The 21,629-nt window shown below is 43.5% G+C and overlaps 1 protein-coding gene across 2 annotated transcripts in view; it reads left to right on the forward strand.

Moving 5' to 3' along the window:
* The first annotated feature begins 3,108 nt into the window (after window positions 1-3,108).
* The window catches only part of CCDC60 (coiled-coil domain containing 60), a 205,078-nt gene continuing 186,557 nt past the window's right edge, over window positions 3,109-21,629 (forward strand). For both annotated transcript variants that reach the window (XM_050748016.1, XM_050748017.1), the window contains exon 1: window positions 3,109-3,657. In XM_050748016.1, coding sequence (XP_050603973.1) covers window positions 3,568-3,657 — 90 coding nt within the window. In that variant the 5' untranslated portion in view covers window positions 3,109-3,567. The remainder of the gene's footprint in view (window positions 3,658-21,629) is intronic.

The raw sequence follows: 21,629 nt of genomic DNA on the forward strand, positions 1-21,629 counted from the left end.
TGTGTGTGTGTGTGTGTGTGTGAGAGAGAGAGAGAGAGAGAGAGAGATTCTTCTCCACCCAGCTAGAGCTAGATTGGGAGATGCCATAAGACCAAAGAGCTTTTCTTACTAACTGTAGTTGGCCCCCCAAAGCACTAAATCATTCTAGAAAATATTTTTGTTCACATGATTAAAAAAACAAGAGCTAACATTTATTGAACATTTATTATGTGCCAACTGTACTAAATGTTTTATGTACATGATATCATTTTCACGAATGTACTATTATCTTCATTCTATAATGAGAAAACCAAAGCTTTGGGCAGATAAGTTACTTGGTTAAAATCACACAACTGGTAAGTGGCTGAGTTGGGATTTAGACACTGACTCAACTAGTACTCTATATAGTCTCTCAGTCTCTGTTTGGAAAGCCTTAAATATCATCTAGTCTAACACCCCCAAGTGATCAAAAATCCAAGAAGCCATACAGCATTTAGTTGAACACCTCTAGTGGTGGGTAGTTCGTTCCCTCTTTAAGGAATATACCCCTTCCTAGACAGAGAAGGGAAATGTATTATTTTGCTTCATCCTCCTGGTAGCAAGTATAAAACAGGCTTAACCATTCACCACACATGAGTTTTATACACGTGAAAAAATTGAAGCTTGGAGAAGTGAACTTGACCCAGGTCTTACTGGCAGCAAATGGCAGAGCCAGGAATTGAACGCATGTCTTTTCAGTTCTACAGCCCTTCCTATTTCCAGTTCTTACATGGCTCTGACAGGTGAGTATAATAACAACAACAAAAGAAATAAGGGCTAATATTTATTGAGCACTTCCTCTGCACTAGGCATTGTGCTTTGCAGGAATTATCCCATTTGCTTTTCATCACAGTCCTGTAAGAATTATTATCATTGAAGCTGCTCAGTGACTAATTCTGTTGGACTCCAGAGGTCACACCTTTTTAAATTATGTTCTGCTGTGTAGCATTTCTTCCTATTGAACCCAAACTTCCTCCTATTCTTTGAGCTAATGCAGAACTAGTTGAGTTCCTCTTTGCCAAGCCTGTTCTACAAAAGCATATGAAGACAGCTTTTGTCTGTTCTACTCAGGGCTGAACATTTCCCATCCTGCCTTGTTTTCTCATCCCCTCATCCCCAGCCCTATCTCCCAAACATGATTCCCTTTATCTGCTTCATTCTGAAAGTATCTGCCGATTGCTTAATGCTGCCCACAAAGGAAGCCAGAGAACCAAAACTTCCTGTGAAAGGGAAGGTCAGGGTCAGTCTTTAGTCAATGGTGAGAAAATAATGACTTTCAGGCATCAGCATCTAGAGCTACAAGGCTAGGTATTTTGCATTCTGTAGAGCGTCATCTTGCAGTAGATGCCTTCTACAGAGAAGATGGGCTGGGCACCATGGCTCACGCCTGTAATCCCAGCAGATCACTTGAGTTCAGGAGTTTGAGACCAGCCTGGCCAACATGGTGAAACCCTGTCTCTACTAAAAATACAAAAATGAGCCTGGCATGAATCCCAGCCACTCAGGAGGCTGATGCAGGAGAATTGCTTGAATCTGGGAGGCGGAGGTTGCAGTGAGCTGAGATCACACCACTGCACTCCAGCCTGGGCAACACAGCAAGACTCTGCCTCAAAAAACAAAAAAAAAAAGGAAAAAAGAAAAAGAAGGAAAAAAAAGAAACAGAGAAGATGCAGCCATAATGATAGCATAATCCCCAGTAGCTCAAGGTTGAGGGATAAAACATTAATCAGATAGATACAATGTGAAACAATGCCAAGGATAAGGCATTCAAATCCAAACATACGAAATAAATCTGCTGCAGGCTGGGAACCTACCCCATAGGGTTATTGGAAGGATTAAATGAGTTAATGTATGCAAAGTGCTTAGTACAGTACCTAGCATAGAGCAAGTGATCAATAAATATCAGTTAGTATTAACATCTGCTGTGAAATGAACCCAGCACGGTGAGAACGCCTGATTTTTCCTAGGGAAATGATGTCAGGGAATAATAATAGTACCACTTAGCTAGGACTCCCCACGGGCTCAGCCTTCATATGCATCATCCACTTCAATTCTTAACAACCTGTGGCAAAGCTATTATCCCCATTTTAAAGACATAGAACCCAAACTCAGCAAAGTTAGGCATCTAAGTGGTTAAAAGCTTGCTCTTTAGACCCAAACAGTTCTGGCTTTGAATTTCAGTTGCAGCACACATATGACTTTAAACTTGTCATTTAATGTCTCTGTACCTCAGTTGCTTAGGCTGTGAAATGGGGTAATAAAACGCCTTCTTTAAAGAGGTGCTGTATGGATTGAGTCAATATGTGACACTTAGAACAGTGTCTAGCACATCCTAAGCACTCAATAAATGTCATATGCACACATGCCCCCACACACAAATACGTATATACTTACACATATATACATGTCTATATATGTGTATTTACATATGTATGTGTGTGCATATATCTATACCTATATACAGCTGTCCCTATTCTTCACTCCCACAATACCCTATGATACTTCCCCAGCACATCATAGATCATCCTGCTTTATAACCATGTTTCTTGTCTTTTGCTCCCCATCCCAAACATACATACTATAGATTGTGAGATTCTTGAGGGCGAGTCTTATTTTTTTTAATTTTATTTTTACTTTATGTTATTTTAGCAAAGAGTCAATAAATCTTTGCTAAATAAATGGAATAACAATATTTCATTTTATGAAATGAAGGGCTTTGAAGGATGAGCAGGAGTTTGCCAGGTGGAAAAAGGGAGAAACAGGCCTCTCAGGTTAAGAATTGCAGGGCTACAGGCCACCCACTCCAAGGCACAAAAAATTACTAGTGGGTTAGCAACAGGACAGAGCAGAGTTTGAAAGGAAGGAGTCGCTTGTAGTTAGGCAGAGAGAAAGGGTATGGTCCTCAGGCCTGAAAAGAGAAACTAATTTGTCTAAAGGACGCTGCTCTGAGCCGGCGTCCCAGCAACCTGGGAGGGTTCACGATCCCCACGACACCGCCCCCACCAATTCCAGCCAATGAGGAAGCCCTCCTCCGCGTCCCGTAGCCAAGCAACCGGGTGCCCCCCTCCCCCGCCCCGCGGTTAGCAGTTGGCGACTTTCCCCGCAGTGCGATAAACCCCTTTTTGGGGCCGCCTTAGTTCTCGACCACTCTTGGAGGATGGGGATCTGGGAGCCCCTCCACGGGACCCCTCTCACACTTTGTCACTGGAATTTTATTTTTTTTTTTAGTTCATATTTTATTTTGCTTATAGAAGAGAAAGATATCCCTTCCGAAGAGGGGGAAGCTTACAGAAGTTTGTAACCTTTCAAAAAGTAAATAATTGTAGGCTCACCTGATTCTGCCCTACCCGGACTTCCTCATCCCGTCTGCGGAAGACCCAGGTGCTTTCTCATTACTCCTCACGGAAACCGCTTTGGAATTCCTGTAACTGGGACTTGGGGATCAGGGAGAAGTTGCCGAAACCTCTCATACCAGTGACTACTGAAGTAGAAGATTCTGGAAAAATCCTTGCCTTGGGGGCACAGGCTGAAGCCTGAAGGATTTTTAAGATGACCAAGGTTCCAGCCACCAAGAAACTTCAGAGTTCCCCCAACGCGGGGGCTGTCCGGCCCTTTTATGCCTCGGAGAACCTAAGGCAGGTAAGTCTTCCCTCTTGCCGAAACCAATCATATTTTAGAGGACAAGTGAAATAGGAATTAGCCTCGAGACCAACAAGGGACAGGGGGAGAAAGGAGAGTCATGGTTGGTGTAATTAAATTGTCGAGACACATCCCTGTTGCTATCAATGGTCGGTTTCTCTCAAAGAATGAAAACGCGAACCAGAGCAGTGAGCTGGGCCATCCTATTAGCCAGTAATTCCAAAATGATGGGATAAATCAGCAGTGACACTGTAGAACATCAGAAAAAAATTAAGATGAATTGTAGGTTTGCCGTTCGCAGAACTTACTCTCAGAGATCTGCCGGTCTCCGGAAACAAGTGTATCCCCTCTCTCTATGGAGAGCTTGCAGAGGGTCAACTTTTGAGGTTTGAAGGCTAGGTTTGCCATTCACCAGCTGTGTGACTTTAGACAGGTTAACTGCTTCGCGTCTCTGAGACTTTATTTCCTTGTGTCTATGAAATTAGAACAGCAACATCAACTAGGCAGAAGCAGTGTGAGGACTAAATGGAATAAGCTATGAAAACTGTCCACTGTGATGTTAACGCTGGATAATGTGTTTATGGGACATGAAATGGTGTTGTTGATTTGAAAAACAAAGAAAAATCGATATGTGCTGAATGACTGAGGTTAATAGTTCCTGTTTTTAAATAACCATTAATGGGTAAGCACAACTGTAAGTGTGCATTTGTTACTGTACCCTCAAACCCCACTTTGCATGGATTGGCCAAGGTCAGCAATGCTGGTCCACTCTGGTGCATCCACAAGGCACACTTGTGGCTCACAGTCACGCCCCAGGAGGAGGGCCCGGCGGGTGGTCAGTCCGTGAAGGAGAGCTTAAAACTCACAGGGCTCTCCATGTGGTCCAAAATATTCCCAAGCTGTTCTTCTCTAAGGCTCAACCTATCTCTGTGCACTCCTCATTACTCAGCCCTCTTAGCAAGACCACTCTTCAAGATACAACCTTTTTCCATCTCCTTTCATCTCAAAATACCACACAGAAGGATGTTCAATCTAGAGCAGCCCCCTCTGGGACTGAACTTTCCAGCATAGCAGTGGAGGAATGAATGATGCAAAGAATGAAGAGGGAAATGAACACTTCAATAGGGAGGGTGAGCATCAGAGGAGCAGCAGACACAATCACCCTGGGTTTGGATGTGCCTCTTCGCAGCCCTGTGGCGTTGGGCAAGTTGCAGAACTTCTCTGCTTCAGTGCTGCCATCTGCAAAACGGAAATATCATAGAGCTTCCTCATCGGATTGCTGTGAGCATTAAATGAGTTAATGTACGCCAAAAGCCATGAGCACAGTTCCTGACATATAGTAAGCACACTTTAGGTTTTAGTTATATTGTTATTTCATTTATTTAGTAAAGATTTATTGAACCCCTGTTAGGTGCTAAACACTTGCTCTAGTTAAAAATGAGACTCGCTTTCAAGAATCTCACAATCTATAGTGTATATGCTTGGGAAGGGGAGTAAAAGAGATAAGAAACATTGTTATAATGCAGGTTGATTAATGATGTGTTGAGGAAGTATCAGAGGGTGTTGTGGGAGCCAAGAAAAGGGACAGCTAATTTAGATTCACGCGTGCATGTGTGTGTATTTGTGTGTGTGTGTGTCTGCATGTTGGATTTTGGGAAGAAACAAGCCATTGTACTCAAATAAATGCAATAGAAGTTTTCATCCTACCATAGAGAGATGTAGAGAGTGGAGGAAGATGTAGAAGTTGAAATGATCATCTCTTTCATGGGAGGAGGGTAGTGGGACTCAGGGAGGTCAAGTGATGGGAAGAAGGCTTCCAGGGAACTGTTGGACAGACCAAGACTTCCGGCCCAAAAGCTTCACTGAAATCCTTCTGCACCCCTCTCTACTTTCTAGGAAATAATTAAGATGCCAGAGGGTTCCTAGCTCACATTCAAAAGATCGTGCCTTTAGGAATTTCAAGGTTTTAGAGCTATAGTAAAGCATTAGTTAAACTAATCTAGGGTCACTAGAAAGTGACAAGCCACAAGGAAATATGTAGAGATCAGGATTGATGTCTGGGGTAAACCAAACGACTAATAATTGCAGTCACGATCATGATGATGATGATATTTGGCACGTATTGAGTATGCATGCATCATGTGCCACGTATTGAACTCAAAAAACTCTTAAGTGTGATATTTTCAGAACCTTCTACAATCCTTCAGGCTATGAACTGTTACCTCCTCATGAGATGGCAACACTGAGGCTCAGAGAGGACAGGTCCCTTATCCAAGGACACCCAACGGGCAAGGAACAGAACTGGGGTTTAAATTCGGGTCTGTCTGGCTCTGAGCACAAGCTCTCTCCATCTCACCATTCTAGTCAAGCTGTGATAAATGGTTGTTCTGTTCAATGTGCCCAGCACCACAGGGGCTACAAAAATAAGGTATAAGACACAATCATTGGCTTCAAATAGCTTCCAGGTTTGTTTGGAGGAGGAAAGGGAATGACACCTAAAAATAGCATCACAAAATGCCAGGCGGCCGGTAAGTGTCCAGTGAGGAGGAATATGAGGAGTGGCCTCTCCTGGAGGAAGGTGTGGCCACACTGGCTGCGTGGTAGTATTAAGAGTCCCCTGCATGCTAGTATAATGAATGACTTTGGAAAAAACCTCAAAAGGGTCTCGAAGCCCTCTGAACTGGCCGTTTTCCTTTCTCACAGGGTTGGAAGTTGCTGTACCCTAATGAATATTCCACTGGCAACTGCTTTGTACAGGATCTTCATGATTTCTTTTTTTTAACTGAGGGAATATAAATAACATATGCAAATCCTCGGTTTGAAAGTCTTTTGTTAAAGAAGCCGTCTAGCTTGCCCGTATGTTGGGCCCCCTAATCTGCTTAGGGAGTCTCTTTTCCCTTTGTTTCCCAAGGAAGCAGAAGTCTAATGGGATCAGACATGGGGGAGGGGAGAAGCAGATTGTATATAGGATTACCACAGACCCATGATTTCTGCCTTGGAAAAGGCTGAAAAAGAGAGGTGCTTAGAACATCCCCCTTTATGTTCTAGAATGAGAACTCAAAAGCAGCATTTGACAAAAACTGTAAAGGTTTGCAATCCTTTATACAAGCTCCATCTCTTAGAGCCTGAACTTCCTACCTTGTTGTCATTAAAAACCCAGAGAGAAAAGAAGCATCCCTAATTTGGGCAGATCCTGAAACTTCCAGGAACCATTCTGGGTGCCTTGCTCATATCCTAGCTTTTAGTTATTAAAGGAGCAGATTCTGCCAGGCGCAGGGGCTCATGCCTATTATCTCAACAATTTGGGGGGCCGAGGCAGGAGGATCACTTGAGCCCAGGAGTTTGAGACCAGCCTGGGTACTATAGTGAGACCCCATCTCCACAAAAAGTAAAAAAAAAAAACAACAACAACAACACTAGCCAAGTGTGGTAGCATATGCCTATGGTCCCAGCTTCTCGGGAGGCTGAGGCAGGAGGCTTGCTTGAGCCCAGGAGGTCAAGGCTGCAGTGAGCTGTGATTGTGCCACTATACTCTAGCCAGGGTGACAGAGCGAGATCCTGTCTCAGTAAATCAATCAACCAATAAAAGAGCATATTCTTCAGCAAACTCTGTGGGTTCGAACCCCAACACTGCCACTTACTAGGTTGTGTGACCTTGGGCTACTCATTTCCTCTCTGTGCCTCAGTTTGCTGCTCTGTGAAACAAGTGTATCACATTTTATCTAATCCAAGAAGCCTTCCATTTCCAGATGCATCACCATTTTCTTGTGCTGCTAAAAAAGAAAACTCAACAAATTAAACTATCACCTGTTTCAATTATGTGTCCCAGTTTCAGAGGTATTAAAATGCAGAAAGAAAAGGTGCATCTCAGAATAGATGAAATACATGTAAAAATGCTTCCTCGTCAAAGGGGTGTTGTGGGAATTAGAGGAGTTAATGTGGGTAATGCTGTTAGAACAGAGCCTGGTATAAAGTAAATACCATTAAATGGTAGCCACCATTATGGCGTTGTTTAATCCTTTCAACAACTCTATAATAGAGGTACTGTTAATAAGCTTTAGTACCTAGGTAGACTGGGGCTTGAAGATCCCCAGGGTCTAGTTCTCTGCTGAGAGGTAAGTTGACAGGTACCTGAAGAAGGGGACAAACCAGGCAGAATCCCAGGTATGGAAAAGATCTGGGCCTAACAGTCTCCATCCTTCCTGCTACCCCACCCCCCGCCACCCACCACCAAATGATGAGGATGGATGTCTCCAGAGACAGTCTTGGAAGCCCAGTCCAGCATACACCCAGCTGGGCTGCCTGGAGTCAGAAAAGGAGAACCAACATATTTGAGAAACATTTTCCCCAACAAGAGAAACCTTGACTCCCAGCATAATACGTTTCCACCGCAAACATAAAACGATTTTCCTCCTTGTCCAAATAGAAGAAATTGTGACCTGAAGAGATAAATGCCGGGCTGTGGTGAGTCGTTGGTTTCTGTTAAAGGTGACGTCAGTGCTCAGTGATCTCTCTGGCCTCTAATCACTGAGACCACGCCCCCTGCGTGGAATCACTGATTACCCTGAAAAAATAAAACAAAATAAAATATCTAACAACAACTTGAGATTCAGTTCTAAAGCATCTCAGCTGGCTGTACCTCCATTTTTATATCGTTCATGACTTAAGCCAGGAAAAGAACAATGAGGGAGAAGAGACTCTTTTCTCTTTCCGAGGGGTTCTTGTAGCTCCATTGCTACTGCATGAGATAAATTGCAGAATTCATGCTTTTTGTTTAGATGGTTTGTTTGGGTTTTTTTGTTTTGTTTTGTTATTTTTGTGGCCTAATGCTTTGGACAGGCAATGCTTGCCTTAGCGAATCTTGCTGTGTCTAATTGCATGGCCATGTGACAGTCGGCTCCTTTCCGTGATAAATCAGGATGCAGGGAAGGAGTGTGTTCATTACCTCCTGACATGGGAAAAGCGATTGACACTCTTCATGCTGTACAAAATGAAGCAGGCTATATGTCCCATCTGCAAAGAGGCAGCTGCTCTGCAGGGAGAGGGGAGGATGGGAGAGGAGTGAAGAAATGATCCAAGAGTCTCATTGATGGGATAATAAGCTTTGTAATTAGTTAGAAGCTCTGCCTTTGAAGTCAGGCAAAGGTGGGTTCAAATCCTCTTTTTGACACTCCAGTGTGAGTTTCTGGTAAATGGGGTTGAAGAACAATAAGATCTATGGCATAGATGTTTTGGAAGGATGAAATAAAATAACGCATGTGAAATACTGAGCACAATACCCAGTTAGCCTCCAGTAAGTGGTGGCAGTGGTCATTATTGTTACTTGTGCTCCTCTCCCTTCTCTGATTGGACATGAGTGCTACCATGACTGTTTTGAAGATATGCCCAACTCAGAAATGAAGTCTAGAGGAACCTGAGTATTAACTGTAAAGTCACATAGTGAGGTCCATCATTAATGAGGCCAGGCCCCAGCTTAAGGGTAGAAGGGAAGAAGCAGGTCCAAAGATATTTTTAGAGTTGGTATGAGAATATGTTTGCATGAGAGATGCAATGTGTTAGTTGTGGAGAAGGGGGTGCTCCTGAGCATGGTTTGAGTCCCTTGGATTTACCTCTCAGCTCAGTCCCATTATTCATGTTTTAATCCCATAGAGAGCCAAAGGGTAGGGAGGGAAAAGGAAAAGGAAAACACCATCAGTTAGGGTTGTTTTTGGCTGCAAGTAAGAGAAAAACTGAAAAGCAGTGAAGTAAACAAATAGGAAGTTATTTTTCTCGTGTGAGAAGTCTGGAGGTGGATAGCTGCTGGCATTGGCTCGAGAGCTCACCAGCGTCAGGCTGCCAAGGCCTTTTCCCTCGTGGTCACACAATGACTGTCCCAGGTCCAGGCATCGCATCCATATTCCAGCAGAAAGAGGAAAAAGTAGAGAGGAAAAGCTATGTTTGTCCCTTTTATGAGGCAAATAGAAGCTTTCCAAGAATCTTCCTGACCTTTTTTCTCTATTTCTAATTTTCCAGAACAGCATCACCTCTCTTTTCTAGCGGTAAGAATGGCTGGGAAAGTATGCATCTAACATGAGTATAGAAAGCAGGGGCTAGGAAGCCATGGTGATATCGAAGATGAGTACTGGATTGACTACTCAGCAGTGACTTGCACAAATGATTTCACAAAAACTCAAATAATAGGGATCCCAAGCCATGCATTGACAGAGGGTAACCCAAAAAAGAGAGTCATCCCTATCCCCTACCCTACACAACAACTGCTTAGGAATCTCAAGGGCACTTGTCCATAGTAGTACCCATCAAAGAGCTGCAGGGGTGAGGGAAAAAGGGGGAACATTTATTCACTCAACTAACATGTACTGAGTTCCAAGTATGTGCCAAGTATGGTTATAGGTGGTGGGGACACAGAAGTGAATAAAGAAAATCAAATGAGACACTCTGGACACTCTGAAAAATGTAGGGAGAATAACACGAGCATGGATCTAAACAAATGGAATGTGTGCCATCTTTATTCCTGTGACCCCCATCTGTTTCCACTGTTTGGTGAGGCTTAGGAAATTCTGGTTAGATAAGCCTTTGCACAACTGTGGAAGGAAACTTATTCTTGACTTCCTCTCAACATCTCCACAGCCTCCAAAGACTCAGCCATCAGCTGTTACATTCAAAAGCTGCAAAAATTCATATGGGGTTCAGTGGCAAATAGCACTTCCATAAAATCTGACAGAAGCCAATTAAACCTTTCTTGGACTGAATAAACCAACATATTTTTTCTCAGAGATATTTCTGACAGCTAAATTCAAAATCATAATCATCATAATGGGATACCTTCTATCATGAGATGGTGGCATTTTCCCTTCCAAATTCCTGTTTTCAAACTCTGCTGAGAAAATTTCTTGCGGGGCTCAATTTTGATCTAATGTATTTCTGCCTAAATTGGAATTTATGCAATCGGTAGTTTTATTTAATAACTTGAAAATTAGCCGCGTCTGGCAATCGGCTTTCAAGCCTGGAAATGCCTCGGGGTTTCTGGATTTCACAAAGCGGGGAGATTATGCAACTGGGACAGATTCTGGGATAGGCTCAGCATTGTCAGGGGGTTCGTGGTGGGCTGTAGATCAGGGGCAGAATGGACAGAGATTATCCCCCCATTGCAGCCTGGTACATGATCAGGGTCATCTTTTGAGGTATATATTGAGCACCTCCCATGTGACAGATGTTTTGAGGGCGCTAAAATGCAGCAGACTTGTGGTCTTCTCCCGAGGAACCCACAGTGCTGTTGGAAAGAACATTTATAAATAACTATGAATCAAGACGGTGCATAACAACTACCAAAAGAAAGGCAAACTATATATATATATATGAGTTTGAGGTAGAAACAAGTTCTATCATGGAAAGACAGGTGCAGTGAAGCCATCTGAATCTTGAATGTTGGCTGGATATAGACTTAGGGTGGTACGAGACACTGAGCCAAACCTAGAACTCATTTTCTAATACATCGGGGAGGAAGGGAGGGGGGCGTATTACCATTCTTCTGCAAAAGCCAAGTTCTTTCTTGGTATCCTGTCTGAAAAAATGTTCCCTCACAGAGCTCCAGCAGATCACTCTTTTCACACTCTCCCTCTCCATACACAAAGTTACCCAAGTTTCTGTCCCAACGGGTTGTCAAATTAGGGAGGACTTTGCCCCATGAACTCCCATGTGTTACTTCTCTCCAGGCTTTGCGTTTCAGCAGTTTCTCAAATTTGGCACTGTTGAACATTTGAGGCCAGATAGGCTATCCCTTGCATTGCAGGGTGTGAAGCAGCATTCCTGGCCTCTCCCTATTAGATGACAGTCACAGCCTCCCCACGGTGACAACCAAAATCATCTCAGTATTGCCAAATGTCCTCAGGGGGCAAGACCATTCACAGTTGAGAATCACCAGCAGAAAGATACTAAAGTCTGGACTACCCTTGCCCAGTCGAATGCCTATCTGACGGTAAAACCTTCCCCATCTAAATAAATGATCCCGTCATGTACCCAGTTGTTCAAGTAGAAACCCAAGCTTCATCTATGACCTCTGCCTCTTCATCACCCCATGTGTCCAATTAACTGCCACAGGGTGGGTGTTCAGTGGATGCTGCCTCCTTCCCCAAGGTTACTACCTGGTCCATAGCACCATTATTTATTGCCAGGACCATCCCACTGGCCCCATAACTATACTTTTTACCTTCCATCTGACCCATTGTCTTTTAATGCAAGTGTGATACTGTCATTCCCCTTGTTAAAACAATTCAATGACCATCTGTTGTCCTCACAATGAAGATGAATATCTTTAACGAAGTTTAAAAGTCTCTGCATGATCTGGCTGATGGCAGGTTCTTCAGCCTCATCTTTCATCACTTGGTCACCATTAAGGAGTCACACTAATTTTGGAATTTCTGCCTGATATCTTCCTCCTCCTCTTAGAACATTCTCTCTCTCTCTGTCTCTCTTTCTCTCTCTCTCTCTCTCTCTCTCACACACACACACACACACACACACAATCTCTCCTACATCTTTCAGTGTCAGCTTAAATGTCATTTCTTTTGAGAAGACTTCCCTGGCCACCACCTCCCAATCCAAGTCACATGCTTCTTTTGCACCATAAAATTCATCTTTGTAATACTACCTTCCCTAGGAAACTATAAGCTCCTCCAGAGCAAGAAATGTGGTAGCTTTTTTGTTGTTACCACCTTGGTATCCCACAGGACCTGCCACATGGTAGATGTACAACTAAGACTTGGATGAGTAGGATCTTTCTAGTGCTCTCTTGTCTCATAAGCAGCCGTTAATTACATAACATTAAAGCCAAACCAACCCTGCTTAAGACAGAAAAAGGAAGCCGGGCACAGTGGCTCACACCTGTAATCCTAGCACTTTGGGAAGCCGAGGCAGGCAGATTATGAGGTCAGGAGTTCGAGACCAGCCTGATCAACATGCTGAAACCCCATCTTTACTAAAAATACAAAAATTAGCCAGGCATGGTGGCATGAACCTGTAATCCCAGCGTCTCAGGAGGCTGAGGCAGGAGAATCGCTTGAACCCCGGAGGTGGAGGTTGCAGTGAGCCCAGATCATGCCACTGCACTCCAGCCTGGGAGACTCCATCTTAAAAAAAAAAAAAAAAAAAAAAAAAGAGAGAGAGAGAGAGAGAGACCGAAAATGGAGCCTGCAGTTTAGATGGGACATAGAGAGGGAATAGCTTGGAGCTACCTCTCAAGACCTCCCCTCAAACAGTCAAATTCTTATTGGTTTTTCATGGCAATACCTTTCCAGAAATTTGCATGGTGGTGGAGCAGGCATAGCCCTTACATGGAATTAAGAGACCTGGTTCCCAGCTCTCTCACTATCTGGCTGTATGACTTTGTGTTTTGTTGTTTTTGTTTGTTTGTTTGTTTGTTTGTTTGTTTGTTTTGAGACAGTCTCACTCTGTCACACTGGCTGGAGTGCCGTGGCATGATCTCAGTTCGATTCAATCTCCATCCCCCAGGTTCAAGGGATTCTCTTTTCTCAGCCTCCCAAATAGTTGGGATTACAGACACATGCCACCATACCTAGCTGATTTTTGGGGTTTTTTGTATTTTTAGTAGAGATGGGGTTTTGCCATATTGCCCAGGCTGGTCCTGAACTTCTTGGCTCAAAAGATCTACCCGCCTCGGCCTCCCAAAGTGCTGGGATTACAGGCATGAACCACTGCACCTGGTCTGGCTGTATGACTTTGGACAAATCACTTAACCTCTTTGATTTCTTTGTCTTTGTCTGAAGAAGCAGGGAATCTTAACCTGGAAATTGCTAGGCTCCCTTGATGGCACGTGAAAAAAAAAATGACTACCACTTACTGAGCATCTATTTTGCACCAATTGCTTTGCATATGTTATTAAAATGAACTCTTCAATCCAGTGTGGCAGGTGCTATCATGACATCCAATCTCTACTTGTAGAGATGAGGAAACTGAGGCTTGAAGAAGTTTTGCAACCTTCCCAGAGACACCAGAGAAGCAGGTGGTGGAGTTAGGATTTGAATCCAGGACCAAATAACTACAGAAAGCCTGTGCTCTTAAGATGAACCTGGGAGGTCGCAGTAAGAAGGGGCAAATATATCTCTAAAAGGGGCAGCTATTGGTGCAATTTTTAAAGAATATATTTAAAAAGTCTCTGGAAGAAAGGGGGAAGTGCCAATTTTAGCTGTAGGCGATGCAAACAAGAATGTGACTGTGCCCGTGACCACAGACAAGGATATTTGCATTTTCTTGAGCTTTTCCTAAAATATGCTAGCAAGTTTCTGCCAGAAAAAAAAAAAAAAAAAAAAAAAAAAAAAAAAAAAAAAAAAAAAAAAAAAAACACAGCTAAGGATGAGAAAAAGAGGGGAAAAAAACCTGCATGTGGCTTAGACTCATCTTTCTTTCTTTCTTTCTTTCTTTCTTTCTTTCTTTCTTTCTTTCTTTCTTTTATTTATTTATTTATTTTTGAGACGGAGTCTTACTCTGTCGCCGAGGCTGGAGTGCAATGACGTGATCTAGGCTCACTGCAGGCTCTGCCTCCTGGGTTCAAGTGATTCTCCTGCTTCAGCCTCCTGAGTAGCTGGGGTTACAGGCACACCCCACCATGCCCAGCTAATTTTTGTATTTTCAGTAGAGATGGGGTTTCACCACGTTGGTCAAGATGGTGTCGAACTCCTGACCTCGTGATCCACCCGCCTCGGCCTCTCAAAGTGCTGAGATTACAGGCATAAGCCACTGTGCCCGGCCTAGACTCATCTTTCTAAATAATGTTTGTTTCAGTGAAGATTTATAAGCCATTTCTAATTAGAGTCACCTTTCTAAGAAAGGCATATTTTGATCCTCGGTCAATATACTGCCAAGACCTGCTAGATAAAACGGAGAGAAAGACAGGCCCAAACAGCGAAAAATGAGGCTCTGGGGTATGTGTGGCTGAAATGCTGATACTTGTAAACAGCTTAATTGGGTTGAATAATTTGAGTAAATATCAAGTTAAATGGATTCACTCTGAATCCAAGCTCTGACCCACTGAAATTTTTATTTTCTCCAAAACAAATTCTATATCATAATTGCCTGTTTATTTTTCTGATCTCACCACTAGACTTGTAGCTCCTTGAGGAAAGTGACCATGCGTTTCTCATTATTCTATCCTAGCACCTTGCACAGGGGCTGGTACTGGCAAAATGTTCAATGTTCTCTAGTCTCTCTTCTCAGGACCAAGGATAGTTCCACACAGTGAAGCAACACATTCCTTAGGCAACTGGAAATTCCATTTGGGCAAGGCCCATATATGTTTTATTACTATATTCCCAGTACATGCTGGGTGCCCCATAAATATGAATACCATTCTAATACTTGCTATGTAACCTTGGGCAAGTTACTCTCTGTGCCTCAGTTTCCCTCGCCTCCATACAAAAATAACAACAGTTTCTGCCTCATCGGGTTGTTGGGAGGATCAGGGATAGCCCCAGGCAGGTAGTAAGTGCTCACAAAATGTTATCTCTTAATATTCTCACTTCAAAATCAAAGCCAATGGCTCCCAAATATCAAGAATTAAAACATTTAAATACTGACATTTCCAGAGATGACAATTCTTATGCTGATCATTTTTATGCATTCGGGAAAAGGCAGCCAAAACGTTAACATGACTAAAATGTTTCACTTCTAAGAGCCCTTGAAGAAAATGCCCAAAAGGCAATTAGCACGTGACTGTCGCCTGTGTTGCTATTACTTATTAGCTGATCCCATCCTCTGCTAATCAAAGTGCTTCTTTGATATTTTTAGACCTCTTAAAAGAGGCTCCTCAAAACTCAGGAAGCAATGCTTGTTGTCAGGTACCAAGGAATTTGAGACGCCATGAATACGGCATTCTCATAGGGAATGTGAGAATGGTGAGAGCATTCTGCAGGGGCTTTTAGAAAGCGAGTAAGCAGTTTGGATGCTTCTTTAACCCTAACTAGCCTCCTCACCATTTCACTTCCTGCCCCACCCAACAAACAGCCCTCCCAGTCCCCTTTTCCTTGCGTTCTATGGCTCAGGATTTAAATTGCCCCAGTAAAAGCACAGTTCTTGAATTTCCTTCACTAAGCAGACAAACTCTAGCCAGAACTGATTGAGTTAGCACCTGGATCATGGGCTCATTCTGGGTTTTGAGTTCCAATTCTGATGTTGTTTGCCTGCTCTATGACCTTACACTTTTCACTTCTCTGATGCTGAAGGCTCTCACCTGTAATTGAATCTCGTGAAGATTCCAGATAATGTTCGTAAGGACTGAGTCCAAAATAATAGCTAAGGTTGATTTGTGATTGACATTTTTCAGTGCTCTTGATGTTTTACATACATCCCAACCATTCCCATGTTCTGGTGTATGTAATGCCAAATTGGCTCTTTTGTCCAGAAAAAGATGGCATAGTATTCAGAAAAGAAATCTCCTGATGAATCATCATTCTCTCAAGGTCGTCCTGGAGGTGTGTTTTTGTATTCTCCATGAGGTTAAAAACGACGTCAATGTTTTAAGAATAAGTAATTGGTACATTATATAGCCATGATTATGATAATGGAAGCAACTGATGTTATTGGCTGTGTACTTAATTGTGTGTCTTGTGCCATGCAAACCCCTTATGTGAGTTATGCAATTCCATGCACTCTACAGTGCTAAGAGGCAGGCATTATTAATTCCATTTTACAGATGAGGAAACCTGTCAACAAGGGTCATTCAGCTGCTGATTAGTGGACCATCCATCATTTTTAACCATTATGCTGTATTTCTCAACAAGGTAAACTTGACTTTTCCCTGGGGGTGGGTGGGTTGAGAGAAAATATACCCCCACTCTCAAAAGAAGAGCAGAAGGAAGGATAACCACCCACTTTGAAAAGCTTTGGGGGATAGATAAAACATTGACTGCATCTTGTAACTGTTCACTTCTGGCTTCTCCTCACCCACCAAAGCCAAGGTCCAGGGTGTGTTGAGACACAGTCTCTCTCTGTTGCCCAGGCTGGAGTGCAGTGGTGCAATCTGGGCTCACTGCAACCTCCGCCTCCCAGGTTCAAGGAATTCTCATGTCTCAGTCTCCTGAATAGCTGGGATTACAGGTGTGTGCCACCTAGTTCTTTTGTATTTTTAGTAGGGATGGGGTTTCACCGTGTTCACCAGGATGCTCTCAAACTCCTGACCTCAGATGATCTGCCCACCTTAGCCTCCCAAAGCACTAGGATTACAGGCATGAGCCACTGTGCCTGGCCCAGGGCGTGTTTCAAGGACACCCTATTCACCCCAGTAGTCCCTGAAGCTGACAACTGACAGACATTCCACAGGACTCTCAATCCACTCCAGCCCCTCCAAGAACCCCACGAAGTCTCCATCCCATCTTTTGTAATGTCACGAATCATGAATACACCCTGTTCATTGAATGAAGCCTGGGATTATCTCATCAACACAACTTTATCTTTGCCTCTTATTGCTCCCTTCAGATATTTTCAGTGCAGGAGCCTGCATAAAAATGGTGTACCTAGTCCCTTTTCTGCTCATCCTTGGGTGACAGCCACTCTAGTAGTCTCTTTAAGTCACAAAACACAGCCACAATTCAAAAACCAAAAGCATTGACAAGATATTAAGCAACATTACAACCTTCCCTCAAGGAGAAGAGTGGTCCCGTTCTCTTCCCTTTTAAGGATGGTTTCAGGCAGGCCACCCAGAAGGGAGATGTGGGGTATGCCTCTATCTTGAACCAGGGAGATCCCCAGCTCTCCTTTGCTTTCTTTTTTTTTTTTTTTTTTTTTTTTCTGAGACAGTCTCACTCTGTCACCCAGACTGGAGTGCAGTAGCATGATCTCAGCTCACTGCAACCACCACCTCCTGGGTTCAAGCATTTCTTTCACCTCAGCCTCCTAAGTAGCTGGGACTACAGGCACATGCCACAACACCCAGCTAATTTGTTTTGTATTTTTAGTAGACACAAGGTTTCACCATGCTGTATTTTTAGTAGAGACAGGGTTTTTCCATGTTGGCCAGGCTGGTCTCAAACTCCTTACCTCAAGTGATCTGCCTGCCTCGGTCTCCCAAAGTGCTGGGATTACAGATGGGAGCCACCGTGCCCAGCCTCTCCTTTGCTTTCTGTTTTGGCTGGAAAAGAAAATAGGAGACATGGGAAAGCTCTTATCTGCACTGCCATAAAATGGTTCTATTCTCTCTGGGTCCAGCAGATGCCTAAAATTGGCTCATTCTGAAGGTAATTTGGTTGGCTTTTTCAAAGTTCTCTACGACAGCACTCTGGTTCCTGCTCTCGACATATTTTCTACGAGCTGTGCACTCCCCTCAGATCCTGGTTTTTCAGAAATCCACCCCTTTCAGACTCACGGTATTGGAGTCTCCTGCATTACTGGTGGGAGTCATTATGGGCAGGATCCCAGGTTGCTGTTTCTGCCTTTGGTGTCACATCTGATCCCCAGGTTTCACACACCCCTGACATACCACTGAAGACAAGCACTACTTCCTGACACAGCAGCTATTCTCTATCTCTCTACCTTCTTTGCCCCAGAAGCACTTCCTAGCCTGCCTCTGTTCTCTGGATTTTCCAGGAGGGTGTCAGAGACCAGCCCACCAGTCCCCAGCTGCAGGGATCTCATCTTCAACTCTTGAGCAATCCCAATGGTGGTCTCTCCCTCATTCATTTTGAGGTGAAGGATAAAGCATCCTCTTCCCTTTGGGGTCAGGATTCAAAGCATCACAGAAGCTATTGATGAAATTGCTTCACAAGTGCCTCTCTCCCTTTCCACTCTCTAGTTTTGTATTCTCAAAGTGGGTAAGAATTGAGAGATCCATTCTCCCATTGCTACCTTGAAGATGCCTTCAGGCTGGTCTTTCTCATTTTCACTCGGTGTCTGATGCTTATCTTGAGCCCTCAGTCTATACTATCTGTATTAGTCCATTCACATATTGCTGTAAAAAAATACCTGAGACTGGGTAACTTATAAAGACAAGAAGTTTAATTGGCTCATGGCTCTGCAGGCTGCACAGGAAACATGGCAGCAACTACTTCTGGAGAGGCCTCAGGAAGCTTTTACTCATGGTGGAAGGCAAAGCGGGAGTGAGAGCCTTACATGGCAGGAGCAGGACCCAGAGAGAGAGGGGGAGATGCTACAGACTTTTAAACAACCAGATCTTGTAAGAACTTTATTGTCAGAACAGCAACAAGAGGTTAGTGCTAAACCATTCATGAAGGAACCACTCTTTGCTAAAGCATAGCAAGAGTGACCTTTACTCCAGTTCCCAGTAAGTTCCTTGTTTCCATCTGAGACCACCTCAGCCTGGACTTCATTGTCCATATTACTATCAGCATTTTGGTCACAACCATTCGGCGAGTCTCTAGGAAGTTCCAAACTTTCCCTCATCTTTCTATCTTGTACTGAGTTCTACAAACTGTTCCAAACTCTGCCTATTACCCAGTTCCAAAGCCACCTCCACATTTTCAGTTATCTTTATAGCAGTGCCTCACTCCAAGTATCAATTTTCTGTATTAGTCAGTTCTCACACTGCTATAAAGAACTACCTGAGATTTATGAAGAAAAGAGGTTTAATTGACTCTCAGGAAGCATAGTTGGGGAGGCCTCAGGAAACTTGTAATCATGGCAAAAGGGCAAAGGGGAAGAAAGCACATCTTCACATGGCCAGCAGGAGAGAGAGAAAGTGAAAGGCGAAAGAGCTACACACTTTCAAAACAACTAGATATCACGAGGATTCACTCACTATTGTGAGAACAGCAAGGGGGAAATCCACCAACATGATCCAGTCACCTCCTACCAGACCCCACCTCCAACACTGGGGATTATAATTCGACCCAAGATTTGAATGGAGACATGGGTCCAAACCATATCACTATCCTGCCTGTTAGTCTATCCTGTTATCCTACCATTTACTAAGGGTTCACTGTGTGCCAGGTGATTTACAAACAGTGTTTTGAAACCTTACGACAACTTTGTGAGGAAGATGTTATCACCTCCCTTTTACAGATAAGAAAACCAAGGCTCAGAATTTAAACATGACTTATAAGATGTTGCACTGCTAATGGATGGAGAAGCTAACCCTGAAAACCAGCACAGTCTGGCCCAAAAGTCCCATTTCCCTCTGCAGGATGACCAGAGCTGCTAATAATTGCTGGGATGGAGTCTTGGCTTCATTCTCAAGTTTCTTAAAATTCACTTCCCAGTTAGACACAGTGACTCATGCCTGTAATCCCAGCACTTTGGGAGGCTGAGATAGGCGGATCACTGAAGGTCAGGAATTCAAGACCAGCCTGGCCAACATGGTGAAACCCCATCTCTACTAAAAATACAAAAATTAGCCGGATGTGGTGGTGGTAAGTACCTGAGATCCAAGCTACTTGGGAGGTTGAGGCAGGAGAATCACTTGAACCAGGGAGGCAGAGGTCATAGTGAGCCGAGATTGCGCCACTGTACTCCAGTCTGGGCGACAGAGTGAGACTCTGTCTCAATAATTAAAATTTAAATTTAAAAAAAATAAATAAATAAATAAATTCACTTCCACATGATACTCATACAGCCTGTATGAGCCCTCCTTGCTATCAAAGACTGTTAAGCTCAGGAGAAGTTACAGGAGCATTTGAGAGGGTGGAATGGGGGTTATGACACTGTTCACATCAGATGCAGCTGGCTCAGGGTCACTCACAATCACTCACAAAACAAAGTGTCCCTTTTCTCCTTTTTTTTTTTTTTAAATGTAAGAACATGGTCCTCCTGCAAATTGACTCGAAAGGAAGCCAGATTTCACTGTTCCTTGTCTGCCTGTGAAGGAAGATAGCCTCTTTCAGCACTTAAAGGACCTTAATCCATGATAGGGGACTTCATGAAGTGGCTGGGGATGTCGATCAGAAGTCAGATGGCCCCTAAGTAGCCAACCCAGATCCAAAGGAAATCAAATAATGTAACTCCCCAGAAAGCAGTTTTTATTTCACCAAAGATTTGAAAACTGTGCATTAAACAAATCTCTCAAAATCTCTCTGTCCATCTCTCTCTGTCTCTCTGTCTATATTTCTCTCTGTCTCTGTCTCTCATTCTTTGTTTCTCTCTGTTTCTCTCCTTCTCTCCCCCCTCTCTCCATCTTCTTCTTCTTGTTCTTTGTTTTGTTTTGTTTTGTTTTGTTTTGTTTTTGGAGACGGAGTTTCACTCTTGTTGCCCAGGCTGGAGTGCAGAGGCGCGATCTCAGCTTACTGCAACCTCTGCCTCTGGGGTTCAAGCAATTCTCCTGCCTTAGCCTCCCAAGTAGCTGGGATTACAGGTTCCCACCACCACACCTGGTTAATTTTTTATATTTTTAGTAGAGACGGGGTTTCACCATGTTGGCCAGGCTGTTCTCAAACTCCTGACCCCAGGTGATCCACCGGCCTCGGCATCCCAAAGTGCTGGGATTACAGGCGTAAGCTACTGTGCCCAGCCACACCCCTTTCTTCTCACCTTCTTCCTCAATATCTGCTCTCTCTCTCCGTGCTCTCTTGCTCTCTCTCCTCTTTCTTTTTCACTCTCTCTCACCCTCTTTCTAGCTATCTGCTGTCTCCCTGCTCACTCGCTCTCATTCTCTCTCTTCTCTCTCTCCTCCCTCTTTCCCTTCTTCTCCATTTCTCTGTCTCTCTTTCTCTGTCTACCCTCCATCATGACACCTAACAACGTTTGTTAGTTCTTCCTATGCTTCCTTTTAGCTTTTTAAATAATTATAACAATTTTATCGGTTTAAAAAGTGAACAGAAAAACTCTAGACAGCCTGTTCACTTGGACATCAAGGAAAGCAGACTTTCAGACCAATTGCTAGGCAATCCAATCCCACAGACTTCTTGTTTCATTAATGTGCTTTCGTCTGCCTGGATTGTAATGGGAGTCTGTCTGTAATTGTGTACTTTAGGTAAATAGATCATTAGATAAGATTGATAACAGAGTGGCTTAGGTAA

The sequence above is a fragment of the Macaca thibetana genome, chromosome 11 (assembly GCF_024542745.1).
Source record: "Macaca thibetana thibetana isolate TM-01 chromosome 11, ASM2454274v1, whole genome shotgun sequence".
NCBI classification, from domain to species: Eukaryota; Metazoa; Chordata; class Mammalia; order Primates; family Cercopithecidae; genus Macaca; species Macaca thibetana.